General features: G+C 46.2%; 1 protein-coding gene across 1 annotated transcript in view; it reads left to right on the top strand.

Moving 5' to 3' along the window:
- Positions 1–12,778, top strand: part of si:dkey-22o22.2 (neural-cadherin) — a 132,471-nt gene that overhangs the window by 92,302 nt on the left and 27,391 nt on the right. The window contains exons 13-17 of the mRNA XM_040116799.1: positions 1–98; positions 1,868–1,995; positions 2,088–2,274; positions 3,013–3,156; positions 10,393–10,676. The exon at positions 1–98 is cut by the window's left edge and continues 152 nt beyond it. Of these exons, the coding sequence (XP_039972733.1) occupies positions 1–98; positions 1,868–1,995; positions 2,088–2,274; positions 3,013–3,156; positions 10,393–10,676 (841 nt within the window). The remainder of the gene's footprint in view (positions 99–1,867; positions 1,996–2,087; positions 2,275–3,012; positions 3,157–10,392; positions 10,677–12,778) is intronic.

The raw sequence follows: 12,778 nt of genomic DNA, 5'->3' as shown, positions 1-12,778 counted from the left end.
CTACGAGACGACTCGCTTCTTCACGCTCAGGGTGCGAGTGCAGAACGTCGCCGCCGTGCCGCTCGCCTCCTTCACCACCGTCTACGTCAACGTGACAGGTGAGACGGGAGAGGGAGTGTGTGTCTTTGTGTGTGCTCTTTTACTTTTTCTATCTCTGCAAGGCTCTATTTGAGTTTTACATCTTGAGAGTGGAGACTACTCAGCCCGCGACACCTGCGGGAAACACTGGATACAAAGACACACAAGTAGTCAAGGAGCCGGGATGAGTCCGTCCAGGGATCACGTGTGATGAGACTGCTGCTTTTGTGGAGCACAGATATTGAGTCAGTGCTTTGCTCAAACAGAATAATAAATGTAGCATTTGATATTGACAGTTTGTCTTTAAGGACGAATTTCTAGCTTTGGTTGGGTGAAGGGAAATTTCGCTCTCTTCACGCCCGGTCAAACCAGAAAGTGGCAGAGTGAAATCATCCCGGTGTCACGGGTGGTGCTGGAAGCTCGGGGACATACTGACCACCGGCAGGCGGGGTCGCTAACCGGACGGTAACTCCATGCTCCAGCGGGGCAGAGCTAGGTTCGGTTGAATGGTGGTGCACATGCTGCATTCCCGCCATGTTGGCAGAATGGGTACGCCGTTAAAAACCTTCGCTTTTTCCCACTTGGGAATGTTCGTGCATGATTTCACAATGGCTACCCCGCTGCTAGCCTTGTTGTCACACCAGATAAATGGAAATTAAGCCAAAATTTGCAATTTCCTGTTATGCGTCTGCAGCAGTTTCCTAAGGGTTTGGGTTTAAGTAGGATTTAAGTAAAACCAGCATTCAAATAAACTCATGTATAATGAGCCGAGTCGACTGTATTGACTACGCTAACAGCAGCAGTCTGTTCGTATTTTAATAGCACCTCCAATTTGAAACTGGGAACCTAAATCTCTCTTTTTTTTTTTTTTTTTTAAATTAGGAACACATTTACTCTCGTGATAAAAGTCACCATTGAGCTCTGACCAGTGGAGGGAAAGAGGGGATCAGGGAAGGACAGAAACTCAGCCATAATGAGCCGCACCGCCGGAAAACGACGAGGGGAACGAGGGGAGAGAGAATAATGAAGTGTGGTTCACATCCCTGTTCGTCTCTGCCAGTGAAAAAAGAAGAAGACAACAGCAGCAGCTGGTGGCGTGAGCTCCATGCCGCCTCATTTTAACAGTGACTCATTCCCCAATCAGCATCTGTAGGCGGTGGGGAGACGGAAAGAGGAGAAAACAGTTCCTGACTTTGATTGGCTTTGAACAAACCCACATCGGACGCTGTAATTGGCTTAGCGGAGCTTGAAAGTGAGCTGACAAGCTGCTTTGTCGACTCTTCAGGGTGTTTGCAGGATAATTCCTCACTAATAACTCAGTTTTCATTAGCGAGGGGAGTCACAGTCCAACTTCACGTTGTGATGGACTTCAGCTCTCAGACAGCCTCTGGAACCACAGACTGTTTCTCTTTCTCCCTTTTTGTCTGTTTCTTCTTTCTTTCTTTCTATAGTTGCTCTTTCCGTTTTAATCTCCTTCACTGGTGTAGCTGGTGCAAAAAGCATAAACTTTTTTCTGTATTTTTTTGCCTTCTATCTTCCTGCCTTTCTTGCTTTTTGTTCTTTCTTTCTTTCCTTCTTGCTTGCTCCCTTCTTTCTTGTCTTTTCTCTGTCTGTCAGTTTTTAATCCAATTTAATCAGCTTTCATGGACATGACGGACTGTATGTGTTCCTCTGCCAGATCCTTCAACAACAAAACAACAAAAAAAGATAAATTTAGAAAGAATAAGATGATTTTCATTGCTGCTCTTCCTTTTCTTCCTCTCTTTCTTTCTTTTCTCTCCGTCTTCAGACGTGAACGACAACGTTCCTTTCTTCCTGTCGTCCACCTACGAGGCCACGGTTCCCGAAGGAGCAGAGATCGGCACGTCGGTGGCTCAGGTGTCGGCCACCGACCTGGACTCGGGTCTGCACGGGATGGTGAGAAACGCCCGCAGCTGTTTTTGAGTATTTGTTACCTTCCTCTCCTTCCTCCACCTCAGCTTCTTCCTCTCCCCGCCGTTCCTCTTCAGGTCCACTACGTGATCCTGAAGGACGAGAGCGGAGACTCTCAGTTCTTCAGCATCGACTCGCGCAGCGGCGCCATCGTCACTCGAGCCTCCTTCGACCGCGAGCAGAAAGCCTCATACCTGATCGAGGTGCAGTCGCAGGACGGCTCCGAGTCGGCGCGCCCGGGCCAACAGGGACAACCCAACACAGGTAACAGACGCACAAACGGAATCGTGCGCAAGACCTTTTGGGGCATCAATCAGGTTCACTGATACGCTGCTAAATTACGCAGGTCAGTTAATAATAAGATTCATTTGATGCATTTTTCTCCACCTGATCGGTAAACGGAAACATTTGGAATCAGAAGAAACGTCGTGGGCTCAAGTAACGGTCAATGATTACGAAACGATGTTTTTGACTTGGTCAGATGTTCACCAAAGCACGAGAAGTCTCATAATCCTCATTTCTCTCTAAATGAATGTCTTCATTCCTTTCATACTTTTGACTTAGCGCGATATTTTACAGAGTCTGAACTGTCCCAGTGAAACTTGTTTTAAATGATCGATTATTGAATTCATTGTAAAACACTACAACAGTCTATCATTTATTTGGAGGCACTCATATAATACCCCATTATATTTATTGATGTTATGTATATTATTTCTCATTTTGGATTTAATCGTGCTCTCCATTTTAAAAACCTTTTATCTATAGCAACAATCCATTTTAGGGAAAAAAATCAGCATGCATTATGGGAATCGGTATACATTTGTGTTTTGATATTATTAAATTACAGATTTGGATTAAAATGGTCTAAAAGCGAAGATAACGCAGACCACGAAAGGAAGAGAGCTCCTGCATTTACAGAAGTTTTCAGTGATTGTATGAGCTTTTCCTTTGTTAAGATGAATTTCCATTTGGTCGGTAAACTCTGTTTCCTTCGATCAGACACGGCGTACGTCAGGATCTTTGTCACCGACGTCAACGACAACGCCCCGGCCTTCGCCCAGCCGGTGTACGAGGTGAGCGTGGAGGAAGACAAGGAGGTCGGCTTCGTCCTCATCACCGTCACCGCCAACGACGAGGATGAAGGTGGGTCTTCTGTTTCTCTCTCCTATTGCTCCTCTCTTCCCCTCTCCTTCCTCCGTGATTCCTCTGTTTCTCTCCTCTCCTCCTCCCTCTTATTGTCTCCTCTCCTTGTTTCCACTCCTCTCCTCCTCTCTCCTCTTGTTCCTCTCCTCCTCTTGTCTCCTTCTTTCCTTATCTCTCCTCTCTTCCCCTCTCCTTCCTCCGTGATTCCTCTGTTCCTCTCTCCTCTCCTGTCCACTCGCCTCTCCTCCTCTTTGCTCCTCTCCTCCTCTCTTCTCCTTTTCCTCTTCCCTCTTCCTCTCCTCCTCCCCTTTCTTCCTTCCTTTCTTCTCCCTCTCTCCTCTTGTCTCCTTCTTTCCTTATTTCTCCTCTCTTCCCCTCTCCTTCCTCTGTGATTCCTCTCTTCCTCTCCTCCTCCCTGTTATTGTCTCCTCTCCTTGTTTCCACTCCTCTCCTCCTCTCTTCTCCTTTTCCTCTTCCTTCTTCCTCTCCTCGCTCTTCTCGTCTCCTGTCCTTCCTTCCTTCCTTTCTTCTCCCTCTCTCCTCTTGTCTCCTTCTTTCCTTATTGCTCCTCTCTTCCCCTCTCCTTCCTCTGTGATTCCTCTGTTCCTCTCCTCTTTCCTCGTCTCTCCTCTTGTCTCCTTCTTTCCTTATTTCTCCTCTCTTCCCCTCTCCTTCCTCTGTGATTCCTCTCTTCCTCTCCTCCTCCCTGTTATTGTCTCCTCTCGTTGTTTCCCCTCTCCTCCTCTCTTCTCCTTTTCCTCTTCCTTCTTCCTCTCCTCGCTCTTCTCGTCTCCTGTCCTTCCATCCTTCCTTTCTTCTCCCTCTCTCCTCCCCTGTCCACTGGCCTCTCCTCCTCTTTGCTCCTCTCCTCCGTCTCTTCTTCTCTGTCTGTCACAGCTCGTTAGCGAGTGCTGCTGCTCCCTTGAGGTTGACAGTTTTGATGTTTGTCTCTTTGTTTGTGTTTGTCCCTCATCCCTCTTCCTCCTCCGCTCTAAACCAATAAGCAGCAGGAGACAAAAAGGAAAAAGTCAGAAAACAACAACAAAACCAGCCTCTCTCTCGCTTTCTCTCTCGCTTTCTTAATGACGGCCGTTGGCGTCGTGTCGAAGCCTCGGGGGGTTTTCTTTGCTCAGAGAGGAGAGTGACATCTGATTATTTATTTTCTTTTTTTAATTCTTAACATTTATTTTTCCTGCCTCCCGTTTCCGTTCATATAGTCCTGACATTATGGTTCATGTTCTTGTTTCGGATTCGTTGCGATTCCCTCAGGAGACCCCCCCCAAACAAACTATGGTCTCGTTTCTCCAAACTTTCTCACGTAACTTGATCGGGTTTCCGAATCGCATCATTTAATGAACTTGTTAAAAATAGAAACAAGAAACAGCTCAGCTTCAATAACGAGCTAGGGTGCCAAAAAAAAACCTCAATCAAAGTCTGAGAAGACTGAGTCAGAGCTTCGTTTCAATCGTTCTCGGCCGGTGGAAGGAGAGTAAGAGATGTGACTGTGTGACTCAGCAACGGAAGACTCATAAATAAGTACCACCAATGACTCACAGACGCGTCACGTGGCTCATCGAGCCTGCGTAGGGTTGCAGCAGGCGATTTATGCTAATGCTAATGACGCGACGCAAACAGCAGGAGTGCGGACCAGCAGCAGCCAGGTCACATTCGCCGCAACATGGACTGCATTGGCGCATTTAGGCAATGTGATCAGAATGGGAGGGGCCGGGAAAGCACCCTGGAGTCTGACTTGGGAGCGTTCAGACGTTATTCCGAGCCGGTTGGCCCTGGTGCTAACCGTGTCGCCGCGCCAGCTAAACAGATTAAAATGAGCTGCTCTTGTCGTGTTACGTATTTGTTTCAGTTCGTTACCAAGTGAAACCAGATACATACAGTGCACAGCTCATGCACTGCAATGAGCTGGGTGTATTGCATTAGTGTTAATTATGGATTTTATTTTGGTGTAACTGCCAGCGGTGGAGCATTTGCAACCATTCACCAAACACTTTGTTGACATGTCTGTAATTATTTACACCCAGTGAGAGATCTCATCGCCCGTCAGAAACTCCTAAAACCTCCAACTCGGAATAACAAGACTGACATGAACAGGTTTCATCACAGTACGCAGGCCGACTTCCTGCCGCGACTTTTACCTCCTGGACCTACTGTCGTTTGTGCACCCATTTTTCCTTTACGCTGCGGGATTATTGCCAACATTTCAGGTGTGCTCACTTTCGGTCCGACCTCCAAATGACGGCATCTGGTTTTGGACGCTTCAGCAAATTGGCATCAAGTGAAAAGACTTCACTGAAAGTGGAACCACGTTTGTTCGGGGCCTTAGTCTTCTCATGGAAATGATTATTAGTTTCAGTCACATTTCAGTCATTTCGTTGAAGCTGAAAACTTTTTTCATCTACGCATGCAGAGAATACACATGTTGCCATCTTTGACGTGTGTTAGTTACCATAGTAACAGGTGCTGTATCTTAACACAGCAAACTCAGTGATGGTGATGCTGTTTGATATTTTTTCGTGATAATCATGTATTTTTGTGACTTGGAAACTGCTTTTCGAGTCTGACCTCTGACCTCCCATTTTGGCGCTACATGTCACCAGACTCCTGAGACTCCTGAGGCTTTGCTTTACATTTTTCATTCTGTTACTGGTTATCAGTTTCTGCTTTTATCTGTTTGGGGTTTTTGTTTTTTTTTTCTCTGTTGTGTAGTTGTTGTTCTAGATTTAGTATTTATCCCCTTCAGACTGATCCCTGCGAGGTTTGGGAAGACGCTGAACACGGGATTAGGAAATGCTAAGATAGCAAACTGCTGATGATTCCCCCCCAAACGCTGACGCTTTATCCCCAGTTCGTGTCTCGTCAGGGACTCCCCGTGGTAATTAACAAACACCCCTCGACCCCAAACCACTGGGGGGTCCAGAGACGGAGATGGAGAACCAGCCATTTTAGCTCACCCCCCCCCCCTCGAGTCCTTCCTAACAGGCAGGTAGGTGGGGGTGTTTCTGAGATTAGCTAGAACATAAGACCTGGTCCCTGCTGAGTCAGCACTGTGAATGTAAGAGATCCGGGGGACATTTGGCGTGTTTCTGAATCTCTATCATCTATCCACAGGAAAAGAATCCTTCTCTCTGGGGCTCAGCCTTTCATGAAACCCCTCCACTGGTCGAACATTCAAACATAATAACAACAAGACAGGAATATGTTCAAAATGTATTGTTTCATGAATCTAACACAGTGGGATTTTGTTTTTGTTGTTTGTTTTTCCTGAGTTGCAGAGTGACTAGCAGGCATCTAGTCTCCATCAGTCACGTGACTCTTATTTTGTACATTACAGCACTCCGTCGTGTTTTGGAAGCAGAATATTTGATTTTTTTTTTTTGATTCTTACTGTTGTTTTTTTTTTTTTTTGCAGACAACCATAACCACCACCATATACCTCTAATTGCTCTAATTGCTCTGGCAGTACATTTAGTGTCATTTGTTGCACTTTGTTGCATTATTTTATTTTTGTTTTAACTGCAGAATGTGAATGAATGAGTTTCTTTCTATTTGTCCCCATCAAAAACTGTCAGAGCGTCATCGAACCCACATGCAAATCTAAGGCTGTGTTTCTTGGCTAGAGGCTTCCCCATGCTGTCTATAGACTTGATATATACTGTGTGTGTGTGTGTGTCTGTGTATTCGTTTGTCTGAAGGTGACTGAAAGTGAAAGAATCAAACTCCTCAAAGAGTCTGAGGTTTGATGAGCCGTAAACTAAACTCAAGGTTTTATTCTCTTATTCTCTGACTGCAGAAACTGCAGCGTCACTTGGCTGCAGGTGTGTGTGTGGGAGTGTGCGTGTGTGGGAGTGTGTGTGCGTGCGTTATGACCACAGTTTGTGGTTGAAGCTGACAGGTGTTGAAGCCCCGGTGACCTTCTGTCCACGTATAAACTGGAGGTCAAACAAACACAATTACGGGACCAACACACACGAGACGACAACCGACACACACCGAGGCTCACCTTTGCTCTAAAATCCCTGCATTCATTTCAGCTCAATTTGGTGTTTGCTGGGAGAATCAAAGGTGGGGGAAGGTAGGAGGGTAGGTGGAGAGGGGTGGGTTTAGGGTACAACCCCCCCCCCCACCGTGTCTTTTCTGGATCCTGCTCGGACCTCCGAGTGGAAACTTTGTCAAACTAAGTGCGTCTGGTAATGAGATCAAGGGGCTTTTTGTTATTCCGCTGAGTTCGGTGTTTCAGTTTAGTGTCACCCCAGGGTTCGGTAACCACACACACACAAACACACACACACACACGGACACACACGCGCCTGCTGCAGCAGTGAGGTTGAGTGATAATTAGGGGGCGGCGAGTGTGTGTGATAGTGTTGGCGCAGTGTTACACGTTATACCTAACAGCAGCGATGTTTCTGTGCAGACAGACGCTGATGGTGATGATGGTGATTCACTGTCTGAGTTACTGTGAAAGCAAACTGTCAGCGGCGAAATAACTGGAGCCCCTGAAGGCCTGCGGTCAGTAGTTGGTCTGTGTCGGTCGGTAGTTTTTAAACTACCACAACAGCAAGTTGGAGGCAATAAGCTGGAGTGTCTTTACAGTATCCGTGTGAAGATGGTCCGGTCTAACCCATGTGGGGAGCAGAAATCTGGCTCTTGTCAACTTTGATAATGTCTTCAGTGTGCTCCGAGCGCTTGGGGGGCCGTGGTCGTGTCTACAGCAGCCTTCTTGTGTGCTGCTGTAGATTCGTCCGCGGCGCCCGGTTCAGTGTCAGGGAGCAGTGACGCGACTCGTGCGAGAACGTGCACGGTGACGGCTGTGGCCCGAGATGGCGCACGGCTGTCCGCGGGGAGCGTATTGAGAGATTTACGCGCTCCCTCGTGACGTGAAGAGCACAGAGCTTCCGAAATGGCACTTTACATAAATCATAACGTACGGAATTACGAACTCCTAGGGACACTGGCTTCCCTTCACTGAGGTCTCACCCTGGACCCTCCTGTCCACTCAAGCGGTCAAAGCGAGACCACTGCTACGATTGGTCTGGGTTCAACTATAATTCCAATGTACAACATCTATTTAATTGAGTTCATTGTTTATCATTTGAAAGATATTTCTGTCTGAAATATGCTGTGATTCATGTTTGTCTTCCTTCAGAAAACTGCTTTAATGACTTCGCCGGACAGGATTTCTGGGTAGTGCAGTCACTTGAATTTCGAAAAGCTGCGGTATCTCCTGCAGCCATAACACGTGATATTAAATAGTGCGGTTTTACATCGACATGAATCTTTCTCCGGTGCTGAGCTTAGTCCTTCAGAGTGTCAACCTGCAGTCAGCGCTCAGGGACGACTTTTCTCTCCGGTCCACCTCCAGAGTAGCAGATATCTGACCTTAATCTCAATTTGGGCCTCCTGCTAGGTTGCGAATTAAATCAGCCCTATCCCCTAGTGTGTGTGTGTGTGTGTTAAGAGGGTAACACCATATGGCCAGACTGATCATTAGGGAGGCCACCGCAGGCAGAAACCACTGGAGCTACTCCCCTTACACGCATTTACACACACTCCCAGTTACACGCGCTCTCAGCTGCTCGGCGAGTGTCATGATGGGTTGTGTTCAGAGGCTGTAACAGACCAGTGCACTTAAGCTTTTCCTCTCACACACACACACAGATGCACCGACAAACACACTCTCCAGTGTCGTAATGAAAGTCCTCCATGTCTCCACAGATGGTGTTTGTCTCTTAAAGTCTCCTTGGTGCCGGTAAACAGAGGGCAGGCTGGACTCAGACAGAACTGCCTCTGGGCTCTGAAGATGCCTCTGTGTGTGTGTGTGTGTGTGTGTGTGTGTGTGTGTGTGTGTGTGTGTGTGTGTGTGTGTGTGTTTACCATGTTCATGCGTATGTTGGCATTTCACCACTTAGCCAGGAAAGAAGAGGAGAGGCCACAAGAGAAAAGGAAAGTAAGAAGTGAGGAGATGAGGGAGGATAAGAGGAGGCGAGGTCAGAGGAAAGAGGAGTTTAGGCGACAAGAGACAAGGAAGACGAGAGGACAGGAAGAAAGGATCGGGAAGAGGTGTGGAGGAGAGGAAAAGACAGAAAGAGGAGAGAGAATGAGGAGGGAAGCGAAGGAACATGGAAAAGCAGAAAAAAGCAAAAGGAAAAATTGATGCTTGAAAAAGTGAGATAACAATGGAAGAAGGTGGGAGGTGGAGGACAAGAGAAGAGTTGAGGAAGAAGGAAAAGATAAAGCATCGAAGCAGTTAATGAGGAGAGGAAAGGAGAAAAAAGGAAAAGGGCAGGGGAGATGAAAGGAGGATCAACTTGAGGAGGAAAGTGAGGAGAGAAGGAGGAGAGGGGGGGCTGAAGGAGTAGACCTGTCGTTCACATGTTGTTTGCATGCCTGCAGCTCATGCTTTGGTGTTTTGAGTTTTGCTGTAGCTTGGTTCCCCCTGTGTTTCATGTGTCGGGGTAATTTGTTTGGCTAGTGAGCCTTTTGTTTAGAGGGAACCTTTGGGCATGCTACTTCGGTTCAGCGCTACGTGTTGATTCCAGTTTGGTGTGTGTTCATTAGATTATAAGGGATGTTTTATTAGAGACACTTCCTGTGTGTTGGACCATGTCGGCACTGCTGCCTTGCTCAACCTTTGCAGCTCTAATTTTGGTGGCTTTTTAATTTCAGTTTAAGTAGTAAAAGATTCCTCTGTGTGATCTAAACAAACTGCTAACAAGAGGAGATTTTTTGAATTCCTTAAAATTAAAAGGGTGAAATATTCGGGGGAGCAGAGCTGCAACTAACATATATATTTAATTAACTTCTTAACTATCTTTTCAGTATAAAGTGTCAAAAATACTGACACATGCCAATAATTCACCAGAAGATGGGATGATATATAGAGATAGCTTAATTAGTCTCATTGTCCAAAAGCCAATTGTCTCTCTGACTTTGTGAAGCTAAAACCAAGCAAATGTTTCTTTCAGATCTGAATGCTGCGATTAACCGATTCTGTCAATCCACTACTTTAAATTAGAAGTTTATCAGCTTCTAGTTTCAACGCAGAGATGAGAAGTTTTCATTAGAAAGAAACCATTAGCTCGTCTTCCTCCTCTGCCTTCACCTCCAGGTGTCAACGTCCAGCTGACCTGTCAGCTATTTAACCCCAGCGCTGTAGGAATCATCAACAAATCCGCCCAAACAACACACACTGACCCTTCCTCCTCTTCCTCCATCCAGGTGCCAACGCCAAGCTGCGTTACCAGATCACCTCAGGAAACACCATGGGCACCTTCGACGTGGAGCCCGAGGTGGGCACCATCTTTGTGGCTCAGCCGCTGGACTACGAGATGGAGCAGCGCTACGAGCTCCGGCTGGTTGCCTCCGACGGGAAGTGGGAGAACGAGACGCTGGTGGTGGTTCAGGTGGTCAACCGTAACGATGAGGCGCCCGTCTTCGGCCAGACCGAGTACCATGCCGCTGTGACTGAGGAGCTCACCCAGCTGCCAGTTTTCATCCTGGAGGTCAGTGAGCCTGCATGAATGTAATAACATATTAAAGGCTTCTTAAGGGATTTTTATGGGATGTTTTCAGTTGGTTTTATGTTTTACCAGCATTTACCAGGTTTACTCCATAAAATTTAGGTCTACATAATTTGATTAATCACAAATTTGTTGGACATTTGGAAGTGCAGTGTCAACTATGTGGGGTCCTCCATCCACCATCCGTCTGACAGTTATTTTCTTTAGTAATTAATCTGTTGTTTGGTCTGTAAAAGGTGAGAAACTAGTGGCAAAATGGCCATCATTGTCACCCGAAGAACAAGTTAACATATTGAAATAGCTTTTTTTCTCTGACCGACAATCAAAAACCCAAAGATGCTAAGTTTACTATTATAGAAAAATGGGAAAGAGGCAAATATTCACATTTGAGCAACTGGTAAAAGGGAATTTTAGAGAGATAACTGAAGTGATTTATCAATTCACTTGTTGCCAATTAATTGTCTTTCAATCAACTAATCGATTAACCAACTAATCATTTCAACGACACTTTGAGCAGGCAAATGGCCTATTCTTCCTCTTCGTACTTTATGTAGGCTTACATTGTTTTGACTTGTTTCTAGGCAGTAGGTATAATATGAGGCGGCTGGGGATTAGGTAAAATTCACTGGAAAAAAAAATCAGAGAAATTACTTGAGGTTCCAGTCAACCACAATGAGGAATACAAAGCTTTTCTCTGTGCTGCTACTACAGTATAACGGTCGTTCCTGCTGTTAAATCAGTATAACAGGAGAAAAATCCACACGTTTAACTAGTGTTCAGTTAATTATAATCTCAACATTTAGATCTTATCGAGCTTTAAGCCTTAATTCCTGCAGTTAGACTATCAGTAGTTTCCCTCTCTAGTTTTGGCGGCAGAAACACATTTGTTTTCAACTGTTTCAAAGTGTTTTGCTTATTTATTAGAGTTTGTTCCTCGTAAAACAAAAGAGCACAAATCAGTTTTCAGTTATCGGTTATCCAGATAGAGCCCATACTTTACACTAAATATTTAATACAGTCCGTAAATGATACATTTACATTTTGACATAGGTATCACATTTTTGCCATTGTGACTGGCTTGTAATGAAGACGTCCGGAGTGAGCCAGGTAACAAAACGGAGCCATAGCATGTGCCTTATGATACGGGCCCAGTTGTAAGGCGGAAACCTACCCAGGCTGTACTCTTCCTTTCACCCGAGGCCCCTCTGTGACCCTGCGCAGAATAGGCGGGATGAATGGAGCGCATTAGCTGCATTAGCTGCATCAGCTGCTGAGCACTGATCAAAAGTCCATCCACTCCACATGAAACTGTTTAAAATATAAACATGTTAAAACAGCACCTCCTGAGCGCACCTTCACCGCCAAGGAGCTCGTTGTGAAAATGTCGAAGCTTATACGAACAATATGTGGGACTATATCAGGTTTAACGCAGACGAATCTAACAGTATCGGTAACGCTTCAAACACAGAGGAGAATTAACCTGGAGCAGCAGTGTGTTGACGTAATAACGCAGCAGACGTGTGGCTCTGTTTAACACAATATCAGCCGATAGAGGCACCAAGGTGTAAGGTACCCAAAACCTCCTGACAGGAAGGGCCCTGAAGGATCTGAAAAGTTGCCTCAGAAAAGTCAGTCGACCTCCTCCATCCGCCTTTCGTCACACCTTTCCACGGTAATTCGCAGTAATATGCATGTGCCGCCAAGCTAAATCAGATTAAAAAGGTGGAAGCGCGTCGGAGAGGGCAGGGAAGTAATCCCCGTCAGAGAGGCATGTGTCACCGAGTCCTCAACCCGGGCCTTCCTCCCTCCGCCTGCTGGAATTGATTTGATGCGCGCTCGGTTCCTGTCTAACGCTCTCAGTGGTTTTCCTGGCACAGGGCGGCCGGCCCCTCCCTGAACGCACGCCGCTCTCAGCCCCGCTTATTAATACAATTGAGCAGATAGCGAACAGAGGGGAAAATCCAATTTAAAATGAATATTTTTTGACTTCGCCTGCGCAGCAGCCTCCTCTGTGGTGCCGCGACTGCTCATCTTCAATATTGTCTACCTGCATCACGTTGTCAGGAAATGCGAAAAGCCAACAG

This window comes from Xiphias gladius, chromosome 22 (genome assembly GCF_016859285.1).
Source record: "Xiphias gladius isolate SHS-SW01 ecotype Sanya breed wild chromosome 22, ASM1685928v1, whole genome shotgun sequence".
Lineage (NCBI taxonomy): Eukaryota > Metazoa > Chordata > Actinopteri > Istiophoriformes > Xiphiidae > Xiphias > Xiphias gladius.
This window is presented reverse-complemented; position numbering and strand designations above follow the sequence as displayed.